Here is a 14,755-nt window from a genome sequence, read left to right as displayed (position 1 = left end):
TTATATCTCGTGACAGTGCGTCTTCAGCTGTGCTCCATACGTGTCTCTCACCTCTCCCCTAATCACTTTTAACCGTCATTACCAATTTGCAAATGATGGTGAATAACTACTCATCATGAGATGCACAGTATTTCGTAATTTTTTTTTGTTTTAATTATGTTTCCCATTGTAATCGTGCAATTTGTAATGCTTTGCATGGACGTGCGCTGGTGTGCGTTCATGAATGATAGAAGGATGGTACGTGCACCTACCAATATGACATGCGCTCTTAAAATAGCATATGAACAACTCGCCATTGACTTCTGACCAGGTTTAGGTGCTGTATGATAGCGATTTTTAGACAATGCGCTAGTCCCCTCCCTAGGTTGTTAACTGCCACACCCCTGGGCGCAATGCTTAAAAAATAAACGTGCAAAATAGCGAATTCAACTTTGCGCGGGTGAATAACGAACTTTACGCCATGCGCTGGTGACCCAAAATACAGCCCTAAATGTTAATGTGTCCTGTGTAGTATTTCAACAACCTGAAAGCAGTGATCAAATACCTTGTTGGAAGTACAGTATCTGAAGTTAAATCATCCAGTCCTTTAGAACTGGGTGGCTTTCTGGCCTAGAGGTTCGGCCAGTTGTGGCCAGCTGTGGTTGGCCAAGCTGGTGGGCTGCAAGTAGGGTAAAGTACTACATGTGCTGTACGTGACACCTGGGTGTCCGTGTCGACTTGCGGAAGGCTGACTGTTGCCTCCGATCCGAGTTGACACATGTCAACGTCGGAGAGTGCCTCCGAGACGGTGGTGGTGACTGTAAGTGAATGACCCACTGATGCATCGGTCGAGCGGCTGCACGTCATGCGGCCTCGCGCCGATCCAAAGTGATGGCTGCCAGGGAGATGTGCATTTAAAGGTACATCTGCTTTGGCAGCTTTGGAGTACAGCACTCCTCTTTAAAGTTATGTAAAAGAGCGTGCGCCAGCAATGAGCCATCACAGCAACTTTGTAATGGCAGACGGTCCAGCTGAAATGGTAGGGCATCTGTCTACACCAACAAGACTATGATGGTTGGAACCTGATTTTTTTTAAAACATATACACACATATGGCACACATGACTACGCACACACACACACACACACACACACACACACAATCTGCAGCATTAATGAGTCCACCTTTGTGAAGTTAGGGCAGATGTAATAAGATTTAGAGTTCTCGTGTAGCAAAAAACCAGCTCATTTCTCACAAACTTGCAATGTTATTACTATAAATCACAGGGCTCTCTGAGGAAACAGGTGTTCTAATAAAACAGCTTGATTGAATCCAAAGACTATCAAAAGGGAGTGTGATTATTCAGTCACTGTAACAACTCCTTAAAGGCAGCACACTGTTTTGCTTATTGAAAATATTATCATGTTCAAATGTCACAGCGCATCTCGTTTTCATCAAAAAGCGCACATTTTCTCATTTAGTTCTAATTGAACATCTGTTTGTGGAGGGGAGTTTAAATCACTGGTGCGCTCACGGAATCGGGCTGCCAGATAGCAACATTACCGAGTTTTGCAGCCAGCGAAACTTATCTCGTTAGCGTACCTTGAGGGGAAGTTCAGCCGCCAAACCAGTCGGTGGCCAGCTGATGGTGTTTAGTGAAATTCAGACTCCTTTTTTTACCTCCTTTAGGGACATTTGGCACAGCTAGTCTTGGGCAGCGGCGTAGGAGGAATGGCCCCTGCGGCTCGGGACAAGGGATCGTGCGGAACTCGCAGCTGTTTGTTATTATGCTTTTTTGCTGTTAGGACTGGAGGCTAATGTGATGTTGTGAGGCACAGCGCCATTGCTGCAGTCCCAAGACTGTGCTGTGCTTTTTAACGCTGTCTGCTGTCGGTGGCTGCTGAAACCGTAAACCATGATTTGATATGGCACCAAGCAGGTCTTCCTCATAGAAAATCTATACATATCGAGCACTTCCATATCCAATTAGAGTATTAGGAAGACAGACACTGGATTGATTGGATGGTAATACATTGTTTAAAGGTTTGCACACTGTGGACGAATACGTAAATTAAAATCCTATGACAGGAATTGCACATACCCATAAGGATCGAGCTTAGGGCATGCATGGAATGGACAGGTTTATAATAGTCCATATAAGAGTGACCATAAAGACATCTTTTTTTAACAGTCCCACAGACATTATTCAGGCTCATGTTAATTGGCCTTTAAAATTTGACACTGTGGAGGCCCAATTTAGATGGACGTTGATTTGTCCTTCACTGACAGCAAGGCAAGTCTGTTAATGGACGTAACGCCACTGAAATCTGAATCTAAACAGCCAGGTGAAGTACAGATCGTTGCTGAGATTAGGTCAGGTCTCTCCATCCCCCCGCCACTGCAGGATTATGTTTATCGGTGCGAGCTGATATCATTTCTCAAAGTGAGAATCCGCCAGCGCAGCACAGGTAATCCATCTTGGCTTCGCCGACAATTTCTCGCCAAACACATGTGCTCTTTATTCCTATAAGGATACCCCCCTGTGCATGCGAGAGAAGAGCGAGGAGAGGAGATGAGTATCAGGCGGAAGGAATAAACCCGGACAGCAATCTGTGATTAGAGGAGTCCTGTCTGGATACATCCATAAGCCCTCTGTGTTTGAGCGTGATAAACAGCTCCTCTCCTCCAATCTAATTACAAATACAATCACTGCCGCTGCTACAACGGGGAATTAAGACTATCTCGATGAGAAGGCTTGATTGAGATAGCTACCTGTAATGCACAGAAACTCTCTGTGGAAGCTGGGTAATTCAAGAGGAAATGTGGAGCTGTGTGTATGAGTGTGTGTAGGGTTGCAGAATTTTTCTTTTGTCTTCTTTCTGACAGCTGCAGTGGTGTTATAAAAATGTGGTCAGACTGTGCCAAATCTGTACAAAAGTGTGTTTTTTTTTTTCCTGCAAATTGTCTCTGGCTCAGGAGTTGTTTGGGAACATGCTTTGTTCAAGGGGGAGTAGGAATTGCTTTACTCATTTGCTTTGAAGTATGTTTTGTCTCGGTGCTTGCAGCTCATCTGGAGTAATTTTGTCATAAGTGGGCTATCTCATGAGAAACGCCTACTGTGTATTCCTTCCCCAAATACTGAACTTTGCCATGCATCGTTTCCCAGGCTGGTATTACAGTAACTGTGGGTGTTTGGTGCCAGTATACATTTGCTTTACAAAATAGAGATTAATACTTCCTTTTCATACAGACATGTCTGTCCCCTGGCCTTTTATTTTTTATTTTTTTAAAGAAGAAAAAAAACTGCCATATTGCCATGGAAACCTCAAATCTGCAATTCCCCCCCGAGACTTGGGTCAACCTAGAAAAGATGGAAAGAAAAAATGTAATTTGAGGTCTTGCCTGAAAAGTTTTTCTTTTCTTGTTCTGCTTCTTTTCCCCACACGCTATTTTAATGTAAATGAAATCCAGGCCATTCTTCACAAGTGTAGGCTACGACTCCTTCAATCAAGGTTTCAAGCTTTTCTACTAGCTGTCACTCATTTCTGTTTTTTTAATCACCGCCATTATCTGTGATTTCATGAGCTGAGGGACTGCATGCCTAGAGTTGGGATTATTAAACCCAACAGGAGGCTGTGATTGACATAGCAAAATTACACCGAAGAGCAGCCTGTAAATGATCTCAGCTGTAGTGGAAAACACATTCCTATTCCCTAGATTTCTAGTAGCCTTCTATCTTTGGAACCTTTTAAAATATATACAGGATGACACCAGTGAATTCATATAGCAAGCCTAAGGATGCATGCTGCAATTGACTTTAGTGCTAACTAATTAATACCTTCGTAATCATCCATGTGTGTGTGTGTGCTATTTCTATATATTGCACTTCATTTACTGTTTCACTTTGTGTCAAATTAATGAGTGTGCGCTGTTGAAACGCTCTTTGCAGTACACCCTTGTCCTCTTCACCTAACAGAGTGTAAATTAAATGTAACCGGCTCGATCATAGCAAAACCACTACCCTTGGATGTCTCGCACAAACACAGAGTGTGCACTCAACGTATACTGTATGCCCAATGTATTATTACACCAGTTAAGTGCTGTGCAATGAAGGCTGACTGATGAATGCAGATCATAAGCACGGGTCAAACGCGCTCTCGTACCACTGATTATTGCAGTGGCCGCGGCGTGGACGCATATCCAAGTACAACCGTACAGTCATATCGGATAATAATGTAATATAATGCTCCCGCAGATCATGCTAGCGGTTGTAATGAACGGTATGTGTTTAGAGACACCGGGGCAGCACCATATACAACAAAAATCAATATCAATTACCTGGGTATTGAACAGTTGTCAGGGGCTAAACGTGTAGGTGTCTTTTTTTAACCAGCATCAGGCAGCGGGTCTGTTGTTCCACACATCAAAGTAAAACTCTGTGCCGAACATATTTTTGTGGACTGTAATTGCCTGTTAACCTTGAGGTTGACAACTTAAGAGCTGAGTTGTTTGTTTTTAGATTTGTCATGTAGAATAGATCTATGGGCAGCTGCACCTCTTGTGTATGAGCAGTAGTTGTGCTTCTCCATGTATTTCTTTTTTTCTTTTTTAAAACCACTCCTCTCCTTTTTTTTTTTTTTTTTTGGCCCATCGGATCAGCCTCTGTAGCATTCGGGTTTGATTTACCTGCCTGACAAGGTCATCTTTTCCCAAACTCCAGGACTCGGTGGGAAACCTTTCGAGAGACAGACATGCAATTTGTCTTGCTAGGCCAGACCATTCCCACCATCCACTTCAGGGTTTTAAAAGTGGTCCAGAGCATAGATCAACGCTCAATGTTCGGTCCAACCCCTGGTCCTATTCAGAGGATAGAGTGACCTAGCCTCCCTCCCAATAGACACAGCATGCGCGCCTCTCTCTCTTCCTCTCTTTCTCTCTCTCCCTCCCTCCCTTGCTCTCTCAATCTCTCTCTCTCTAGCTCTCCCTCCCTTCCTCCGAGCGGTGTATGCTCTGGAAATGTTTTGATGCAATCATGATTAGAAACACCACCTGGAGGTAGGTCAGTGATGGTCAGCTCTGTGCTCTGCTAAAGACAGATACACATGGCGAGTCTTATCTTTATGTTCCTCCCCAGATGTCTGAAAGGCTTGACACGTTTGCCCGTGTACAGCTATTTACCTAAATCTGCTGCTCCACAAATGCATTTTAAATGGTGTGCAAGAGTGCAGCAAATCTGTGGTAGATGCCATGGACATTGCAATGCCACACGTTCAGGTTAATAGATGCTTGGGACATTGCATGCAACACATTCAGGTTAATTATTTTCTGAAACCACCAGAAGTGAAAAGATGTTCTTTTTTCCTCTATTTCCTCTGTTTTTTCTCTATTTCCTCTGTTTTTTTCCTCGCTGGAAGCACACGGGTTATGTTCATGCTTTCCAGTACGCTGGTTTATTTACAGCGCTAATGAAGAGAGCGGCGGCGCCTTCTTAACCCTGCCGTTCCGGCTCAGCCATCAGTCCTCTGACAGCGAATGCGTGGAGGCAGGTGGCAGGACAGTGATGCCGTTTCGTTAGCCATGACTTCCTGCAAACATGATGACCGATAAAGTGCATCCATCTGCGCCCACTTCCCTTTCCTCCACGCCGAAGTTACCGACACGCTCCTGTTGTCTGTTTGTGTTTATATTTAGCACCGCTGGCTACAGGATGGGTGTTAGTTTGCACCATGTTTATGCAGCGATTACGGAGAAGAGGGCTCACAATTTGGCGCAGTGACAATTCTGGGCTAATCCAATCAAATATTGGTAGCATGTTTTGGATCGGCAACTTCGCCTGCAGTTCTTTATGTCTTCATGTCTTTCTTTCTCCAGCCCCAGGATGTTTTGGTCATCACTGGGCGTGAGAGACACGAGCGAGGATGCCCCTCTCGTGCCATTTATCTGCAACAGAGTGAAATATGCACCAGACAGTGGGTTTCCTGTGTACCGGTGAGCTGACTTGACCTGAGGGCAGTGGTGGAGAGAGGACAGATGATGGGGGCGGGAGGCGGATTTGGACTCCGGCTTGTGCAGTTCACACCTCAGAGTGGCAGCCGACGCCTCCTCCTCGTCATCCTCCTCCGCCGGTCTTCGTCTTAGCGCATTAGTGCCTCTTTCATCTCTAGGAAGGCGAAAGCGATAATAGAACCGTGTCGCTGCACGACGTCTGTGGTGTTTGCTCTTTGCACATCCGCAAACTCAGTTTAAGATGGGGTGAAGCTGAGGGTGGGGTGTTGGGCATCCACCCCCCCCCCCCCTTACACACACCCCTTATGTAAGTGTAAGTGTATTGTCTTTGGTGGTTTTGAGCCTTCTCTCATTAACTGGTGTTATCCCCGAGCTGAGAGGAGAGGAGAGGAGCAGAGTAGCACTCCTGTGCTCGTCTCACCTGTGAATAATTGATGGCGCACTCCCCCGCACATGCGTCTCATCCCCGGGCCCGGGACAGGAAGGAAGCAAGTGCGCCGTGAACGAATACATCTGACGGACGTGTGGTTTGCGCAAGTGTGGTTAGCAGGAAGGAGGACGTGGGGGTGGAGGGAGAAGGATTTTTTTCTCCTCTTTCTCTCTCTCTCTCTCTCTCTTTTTCATCACCTCATCTTTAACCTAGATCTGCCACATTCATCTTAAGAAACTATTTATCACCGGAGAGCATTTAGAATTCGGCGATATCCAAGTCAAATTATTCCAACCGCGCAGTGTTTAAGACAGGGTTAAGGTGTATCTGGAAGAGGAGAAAGGAAAGAAAAAACATCCTGGCGACTGCTGCAGTGTGTATTCCCTGTCTGGCATTTGTGTGCTGTTCATAGGTCTCGGTGGAGACCATAAAAAGACACCTGTTAGTCACATGACCAGCCGATGATCCCAGAGGACACTGAGCTGGTGGTGGAGTATGAAATAAAAACGTGTGTTTTGTTACATTCCAAACCGGGATGGCAGATGTTTGCCCATATAGGTGACCGTAACCAGGTCAGTGCTTGATCTAGATAAAACAACATGGCGTTCCATTTGTGCTCTTTTCTCCCATTGAGAAAAGAGAGTTAGCAGAGTTTCCTCTCCAGAAAAAAATGTTTAAATGTTAACAGACTTTTTGCGACTGGAGATTGCATACAGAGAGCAAATAGAATTTTAAAATGAGGTGTTTATTTCAGTGAAGCTACCAGCTACTGGCTGTTTCGCTGGACTCAGTTCATTATCTATATAAAGGGTTAGTGGGATAAAAGATGCTTTTAGTGCTGATAAGTGCTGTTTATTTCTTCTCCATGATCACACATGAGATTTGGGGCCGCGGCAGAGTTTTTCAGGCACTTTGTTATAGTAGGGCTGCAGTCGGAATGCATGCCTATGGAGCCCGGGACAGCTCACTTTAAGTGATATTTTTTCTGGTCGTGATCATTTGTGAGCACGTTTTCCTTTAATTGAGCCCTCAAATTAATAAAACGTGAGCACGTTTTCCTTTAATTGAACCCTCGAATTAATACAACGTGACCCCGTTGTAGGCCTAAATTGAGCTCTCGAAATATGTATTTCGTGCTCACATTTAGTAATTCCCGACATTTTCTCACCGCTCGCTGTGCTGTGGTGGCAACTTCGTGTTACCTTGGCATGGACTAGGCCTACAGCTGTCTGCGACAGTTCATATTGGTAATGTGATGATAACCGTAGGCAGCTAATTAAAGACTTTAGGTGGTCATGGTTTATAGCGGACTTCTACTCTTTGTAGCAGGGGCACCTGTGGTGTCAACCGCCAGCTATGGAGACCCATAAAGGCTACTCGGGCTCTGTTGTAATGACCGGTTTCCACTATCTCCTGGATTGTTGACTTAAAGGAGAATTCCGGTGTGATATTGACCTAAAGTGTATTGAAACATGATACCGAGTGTGAACGTATGTCTCATAGCCCATCTCGGCTTGTCCCCTGCACTCCAAAATCTGGCGCTAGTTAGCCGATGCTACCAACAGCTTTTTCAATGGTGGTGCTTCGGCATCGGGCTAGCCATGCAAATAAATCACTGTTTTACCCCATTTACGAGGCTCAATGTATCTCCACACTTCATTGGTAGACTTCCGAGGGCCCTGACATTTAAAACGAGACATTGAGAACTTTGAAAAAGCACTGGTAGTTTACTTACAAGACGATTTATACAGACAGTATCTTCACGAAGTTTAGCGTTTGCAGCCATCTTGAATTTAGTCACGATAAGTCGAGCGACGAGTAAGAATGAACAGGTATGATAAGGGATCCGATTCCAAAAATAATTCTTCCAGTAGCAGCAACTGGAATCCATGCATTTCCACTGAATTATTTTTGGAATCTGATCCATGTTCACAAATTGTGCTCTCGTTATAAAAATCATGCCCTCGTTTTAGTAAATATTGCGCTCGTTTTAGTAAATAGTGCACTCGTTTAATAAATTGTGCCCTCGTTTTACTATGCTTAAAATGAGAGCTCAATTTAGTAAAATGAGCGCACACTATTGTAAAACGAGAGCACAATAGCCTATAGTAAATTGTGCACACGATTTAGTAAACCGAGCACACAATTTAGTAAAACGAGTGTACGATTTAGTAAAACGAGTCCACAATATAGTAAAACGAGAGCACAATGTAGTAAAACGAGCGCACATTCTCTCAACATGCAAAAAATTTTGCGATGACACCTCTAGGGCTCCGTACATGCCAACTGTTGTAGCCCTACACAAATGTTCTGTTGCAAGGTATGATGGGAAATTATGCTCTTGTCGCAGATCTCTCTTGTCAGTGTGGTCCCCAAAAAGTCACACAGTTGAGGTGACATCGTCATGCATCTGTTGTAGTATCTTTCCCAATAGAGATTTTGTAATGAAAAGTCTAAAAACTATAAGGTTTTTCACTATTACTCCACCTCTTTGGAATTTAAGTGCTTCTTTCTTGTCAAACAAGATTAGATTCATTTGTGCACAGGGTAATGCATTTAAGTCCTTCATTTAAAAAACCTGATTTTGGAAACATGCACTCTGATTTCCAAATTGATTGTTCATCACCTGCATTGATTAACATGATACCATGTACATAACGACTAAAATTACTTGGAAGGTGCTGTAGCCAAATGAAGTGTGTCTCACTCCAGGCAATCAACTTATTCAAACGGGTGGCGTCTACATCTCAACAAATTGCTGGGATGTTTCGCATTCCATGTTAAATTGCTTCGCCACCAAACTGAGTCGTCAAGGATGAAAGTGTTTGTTTTTGCACTGGGTAATGGTGCACACTCTCATTACAGGAACACACTTCACAGAGTGCATTTTATTTTACGCCACCCCCCTCCCCTTTATTTTTTTTACTACAGGCCCTGAAGCCCTCTCATATTTACAGTTTGCAGATTCAGCAGAGTATTCCAGATAATTAGAATCCACTACAGATTAATGAGTCACTCGTACTGTTTCCTCCCACCCACCGCCCCTTTTCAAGGTCACTATTTGGGTTTCAGGCTCTTGCGTTGGGTAGGGCTCTCTGCTTCTTGTGAAGAATGGTTGACCTTTTGTGCTGCAGTGGCCATTCAGGAAAGGACACTTTTCTGATCAATGTTCAGTTTTTCTCATTGTGCACTAATTAAAATAGATGCAAAGTGCTGGCAACTTTTAGAGGACATTACCTGAAAGAAACTATACTGTTCTCAAGAGGTCATTTGTTTAGAGTATCAAATAAATTCACATTTCCTGTATCAAGTGTCTGACCCAGTTACTGTGAAGTAAAGACATAATATCTTTGTAGATTTCTTTTATGTTTTTTATACAAAGTTTATTCAAAGTTTATCCAAAGTAACATGAACACTTATATGTCAAGTTTTGAACGCTGCACGATTATTAACACTTCATTATGGCACTGTCTATCCTTATTCATCTTGTTCACAACATTTTTTGACTGATGATTTTAAATAGCTCTCCACATGTGTCTTTACACCTCCACTGCAGGATCTCCATCTTGGACAATGGAAGCCTAAGGCTATCGAACGCCACCAAGTCAGATGCAGGTGTCTACACCTGCGTTGCCAGAAACAAGTTTGGAGAGGCAAGCAGCACTGGAAATCTCCTGGTTAAAGGTAATGTTATATACTGCCACACATATGTAATAAAAGAATGCTCCTCATCAAATGTTCCCAATCTTGGGTCCCTAGGTGCTTCTCCTCATCTTTCCTTGCGCCTGTGAATGTTATTACTACAAATTCACCTCTGAACAGGGCTGAAAACTAGCCTAGAAATCTAGACGCGCCCCTAGATTTTGCTGCCAGGGCTAGTCTAGCAACTCTCCGTTGGCTTGTGAGCTCCAGAAATCGAAACTTAATCAGGCATTGAAATCGTGCATAGAGTCGTTTGGTGGGCTTAACATAATGATTGATGGCAGAGTTGCAACGGTTTGGCTTGAATTCCCTGCTACTTGAAAACAAATATCCTATTGCGTCCTATTGCGTGCAGAGGGAATTTGAAAGACAACTGATTATCCCGCCCCTCGGACTGAGCACTGCGAACGGTGAGTGCCCAGACCCTACATTTTAATGTGGGTCTGGCTCGCCAGGCTAGCTGAAAACGATAATGGTATCTAGTAGCTAAAATGGTAACATCTGTTTTTTTTTTTCCGCTGTATTAAATCTGTCATCACCACCTGGATGCCACAGTGTGGGTTCCCATTTTTTTTTATTAAATGTGCTTTTTTCTTCATCCTCTGTCTTTCACGGTGGAACATGAGTGTCTGCAGCAAATGAATGCGCTCGCAATCGCATAGTGGATCCTCATTAGGTGAAGAGTGGTGTTACTCTCGCCCTTCTTAATGAACCCCTTTCAGCGGCAGTCTCGGAAAGAGCACCGCAAATTTACCATATCTTTGGCAAGGGGATTTGTTTCTTATTAATGCAGAATTCACCCTCCACCCCAATCGCACACATACACTGACACACACACACACACACACACACACACACACACACACACACACACACTCACACACACACACAGACACAGACACTCACACACAGTGAATCACATCCACCCTTACAGGAAAGAACTAAAATAAAAAAGGAAAGACAGCGAGAGCCGGCAGTGTCACAAATTGTGCCTGAGATGCCTGGTGGGGGGAGGCTGGGTAGCAATGCGGCTCGGCACCGGTGACTTATTACGCCGTATTAAAAATGGATGAGAGGAGGGCAGAATGTGCTGTGTACTGTGTTGCTCGGTACACACACACACACACACACACACACACACACACACACACACACACACACACACACACACACAGTGTCACACCAGCCACAAAGAGGGCGCTCTCATTTCTCTGCCGTCTGTCTTGCTCTTGTCGCAGATCTCTCTTGTCAGTGTGGTCCCCCAAAAAGTCACCGGGGTCAAGTCATAGCATCACACACACTAAATTATGGCGAGGCATGCGCTCCAGCTCGTCGGCCACACGTCCGAGGGGCTTTGGCCTCTCACTCAAACCCAGGAGCAATTGATTGTGTGTGTGTTTATGCAGATTGTGCCATCATGCTCTATTGACGACAGGAGCCATAGTAGAAAGTGCAAGCATTATCGATGTACACAGTCTGCATATTATTGATTCCCTCAAACCTGCGACAGACATTTAGCTATGAGAGCTACGTCTCTAGCAGCCTTGTCATTTCATTAGATGTGTAATATGTAACAGACATAGATCTCTGCCTAAATATTAGTTTAGAGAAGTTAATATATCATTTTTATGTTAGTATATCCAGTCACATACCCAACTAAGTGCAATCAGTCAAGTTAAGTGCTATGCTAATTGCTGTGAGGAATGCAATGAGAAATTAGATGAGTCATAAACCAAAAATTGCCTTGCCTCAGAACTAGGCAGTGGATTGCATGTGTATCTACTATCTATGTGTAGTGTGAGGTCTTGTTTCGGTGAATTTAATAGACAAAAATATGTTTTGGTTAATGAACTAAAATAAAATAAAATAAAACAGTGTGTCCAAATCTCTTGACTCTAACACCCTCTAAATCATTGACCCAGATGAGTTGCCTCTACTACCATTGTTAACTGGTTAAAAAAACATTAACCTCTTGTGTAGCAATACTTTGTAGTTGCCATGGAAACCTCTTTGATCATCTATCCTCAAGCTTCAAGAGTCAATTTTGCATGGAGGTTTTGCAATGATTTATATCAGTCTAGAATCGTATAATCGACTTCCTCAACTCGTTAATAGGCATATTTAACAAGCATTTACTGGATCCCATTTGTGAGGATGACACAGGCATTTCAACCAAGAGAACAGAGGCATGCCTAAAATGATGTTTGATTGTGATAGTTTGCAAACACTGACCAGAGATTCAGATAAATTAGACAAATGTACAAATGTTCTTGTCTGTGTTGTCTGTGTATGTTAATGAACAATACGAAGCAGGTTAATTGTGGCATGACAGGCACTTTGGTGTTTGTTGCCTTGGTTCCCAGGAGAGTGCAAAACAGGCTCTCTTTATCAATGCAGGCTCTTTCTGATTTTCTGTCAAGATTGAGTGTCTTAACAAGCGACAGCAATACTGTCAAGTTAACTTAACTGATCATTCCATGTAGGCGGATGTTTTTCAATTTCAGCAAATTGCATTTAACCTCCCAATTTGGCTGTATGAAGAGGAAGGCTTTGTTTGACTCCCCCCCCCCCCCCCCCAACCCTAATAGTTTACTTGCCATCATATCTCGTTTGAGAGCTAAATCTTCAGCTCACATACAAATGTTCTCATGTATGATCTAGTGCCTAACTGTCACAATTGATAGTGCTTTGGAAATGGGACGAGGTAATTTACATTCACGATTTCATTTGAGCTTCAAAACAGGGTTTGTCTGTGCATCTCCATCCACGGAATGAGCCCTTATGGGAGATGACAGTGGTTCATTTAAAATTGACTGCATTGGGATGAGTGCAGCAAAAATACCTGTCACAACGCATTCATTCACCCGCAATATGAATAAGCGCCACACACACCCCCACCCCCACCACCACCACCACCACACAGTGTGTGAGCATGGGGCACAACAGACGAGGCTCACTAATGTCCCAATTATTCCAACACCGAGGGATGTTAACCGGATTAATCTGTCGTTATTAGAGACGTGTTCTCCTGACAGAGATGAAGGTGGAGATATATTCCTACGTCAGTGTGTTTTTTTTTCTCTCTCTCTCTTGTCTTTGATGGCTCAGACTGTCTGAACTCCTTATTGAGGGCTATTCAGGTTGAGTCCCAGGTGTAATCCATCAGGGCATGGCTGCACCTTTTTTTTTTGGTCCGAGGCCATGTGGCGTTTGCAGATTGACACCAAATGGAATCAAACAGGAGGCCGCATGAGCGTCGTGTTACCTTCTGAATTAGCCCGCACCTCCAGGTGTGTCCTCCTTCCATTAGCAGCGGTAAGACACGACCCATAAGACTTTTGAGAATTAAAGGCCCTAACATGTGATCACATAAATCTAAAAGTCTATTTTACAAGGTGACAATGTCCATCCCTTTCATCGCGTCCTCAGGTCCTTCACAGAAAAACTATATATTTTATATGTGAAGCTTTTTATTTGTAGGCTGGGTAGTGGGCAGAATGTAAGAGAGGGAAAAAGATGAAGAAAATATTTCATATTTTATATCGACTTCACTGAGTGTAATCTTTCTCTCTGGTCGGAGTCATAAGCCATTTATTCTCAATGAAATAGCACATTGCATTGAATGACCTCCAGAATCTTAAAAGCCAATCATTGCTATAGGGACACAATACAACTGACACTGTCCTGTGTGAGTCAGAAGCAGGTAGGGAAGACTCCTGTGTTGTGTGAATAGGGACAAGTGTTGGAAAAAAAACATGTTTGTTTGTTTGTTTGTGTGTGTGTCTGTGTGCGTGCGTGCGTGCGTGCGTGAGTGTGTGTGTGTGTGTGTGTGTGTGTGTGTGCGTGCGTGTGTGAGTGTGTAGGCATGTGTGCCACAGTTTGTTTTCCTTTTTTTCCTCCACAGCCAATGGAGCCTTTGAGATTTGTCCTTGAGAGAATTTCCTTCATGTCCTAAGGACACTGTGCTGCTGTATTCATGCTTGTTCTTGAAAGCTTTGCTGTTAATTGATTCAAGGCTGCCGAGGCAGTTGGTTCAGGCAGGAACACCGAAGGGAGAAAATCGCAGAGAACTGAGAGGGTTGCTCCTCTCAAAAGCGAAGACTGCAGTGCATGTATTATGGAGATGATGCTATACCACATACATGTACAGATGGCTTTGATACATATGACAAAGGGGAGGAGGGGGGTGCTGAAAGGGGGCTTTTATACAAATGTATCCGATTTAATGTGAACATAGCCTTAGATCAGACATCTTAGATCAGTTTCCATCGCCACCCCCCACTGAGAGTCCCCCTTGTGAGGGTCTTGTTTTTTCCTCCAACACGTTTGACCTTTTAGCCACATCTTACCGGCGTGGCCGTCCTGGCGGGATGATCCCGGAATCGGGCTTGCTCAGTCTTCCAATCCACCAGGTCGGCCGGCTGGCTGCCAGACCCCCTCAGAACACTTGCATAATTGAAGCCTGTGCGATCGCCTCGGTGGCAGGAACAGCAGTGGTGATGGTGGAGGAGGAGGTGGAGGAGGAGATGGAGAGGGGGCACTAAAGAGCAACCACACCAGAGTGGAGCTCACATTCACACATGCTTCCAGGGGCCATTAAAGCCCAGGCGCTGCTGTGCTGGAAAGCCCACTGTCATG

At 44.1% G+C, this 14,755-nt stretch overlaps 1 protein-coding gene across 1 annotated transcript in view; it reads left to right on the top strand.

Moving 5' to 3' along the window:
* cntn4 (contactin 4) overlaps window positions 1–14,755 on the top strand; it is an 87,176-nt gene that overhangs the window by 58,716 nt on the left and 13,705 nt on the right. The window contains exon 11 of the mRNA XM_076268638.1: window positions 9,972–10,099. Within this exon, the coding sequence (XP_076124753.1) occupies window positions 9,972–10,099 (128 nt within the window). The remainder of the gene's footprint in view (window positions 1–9,971; window positions 10,100–14,755) is intronic.

This window comes from Alosa pseudoharengus, unplaced genomic scaffold, assembly GCF_046254945.1.
Source record: "Alosa pseudoharengus isolate Yale_2024_CS ecotype anadromous, Long Island Sound unplaced genomic scaffold, YU_APseudo_1.1 YU_APseudo_1.1_scf_5, whole genome shotgun sequence".
NCBI classification, from domain to species: domain Eukaryota; kingdom Metazoa; phylum Chordata; class Actinopteri; order Clupeiformes; family Clupeidae; genus Alosa; species Alosa pseudoharengus.
Note: the sequence above shows the minus strand (reverse complement) of the source record. Positions and strands in the feature narration are given on the sequence as shown.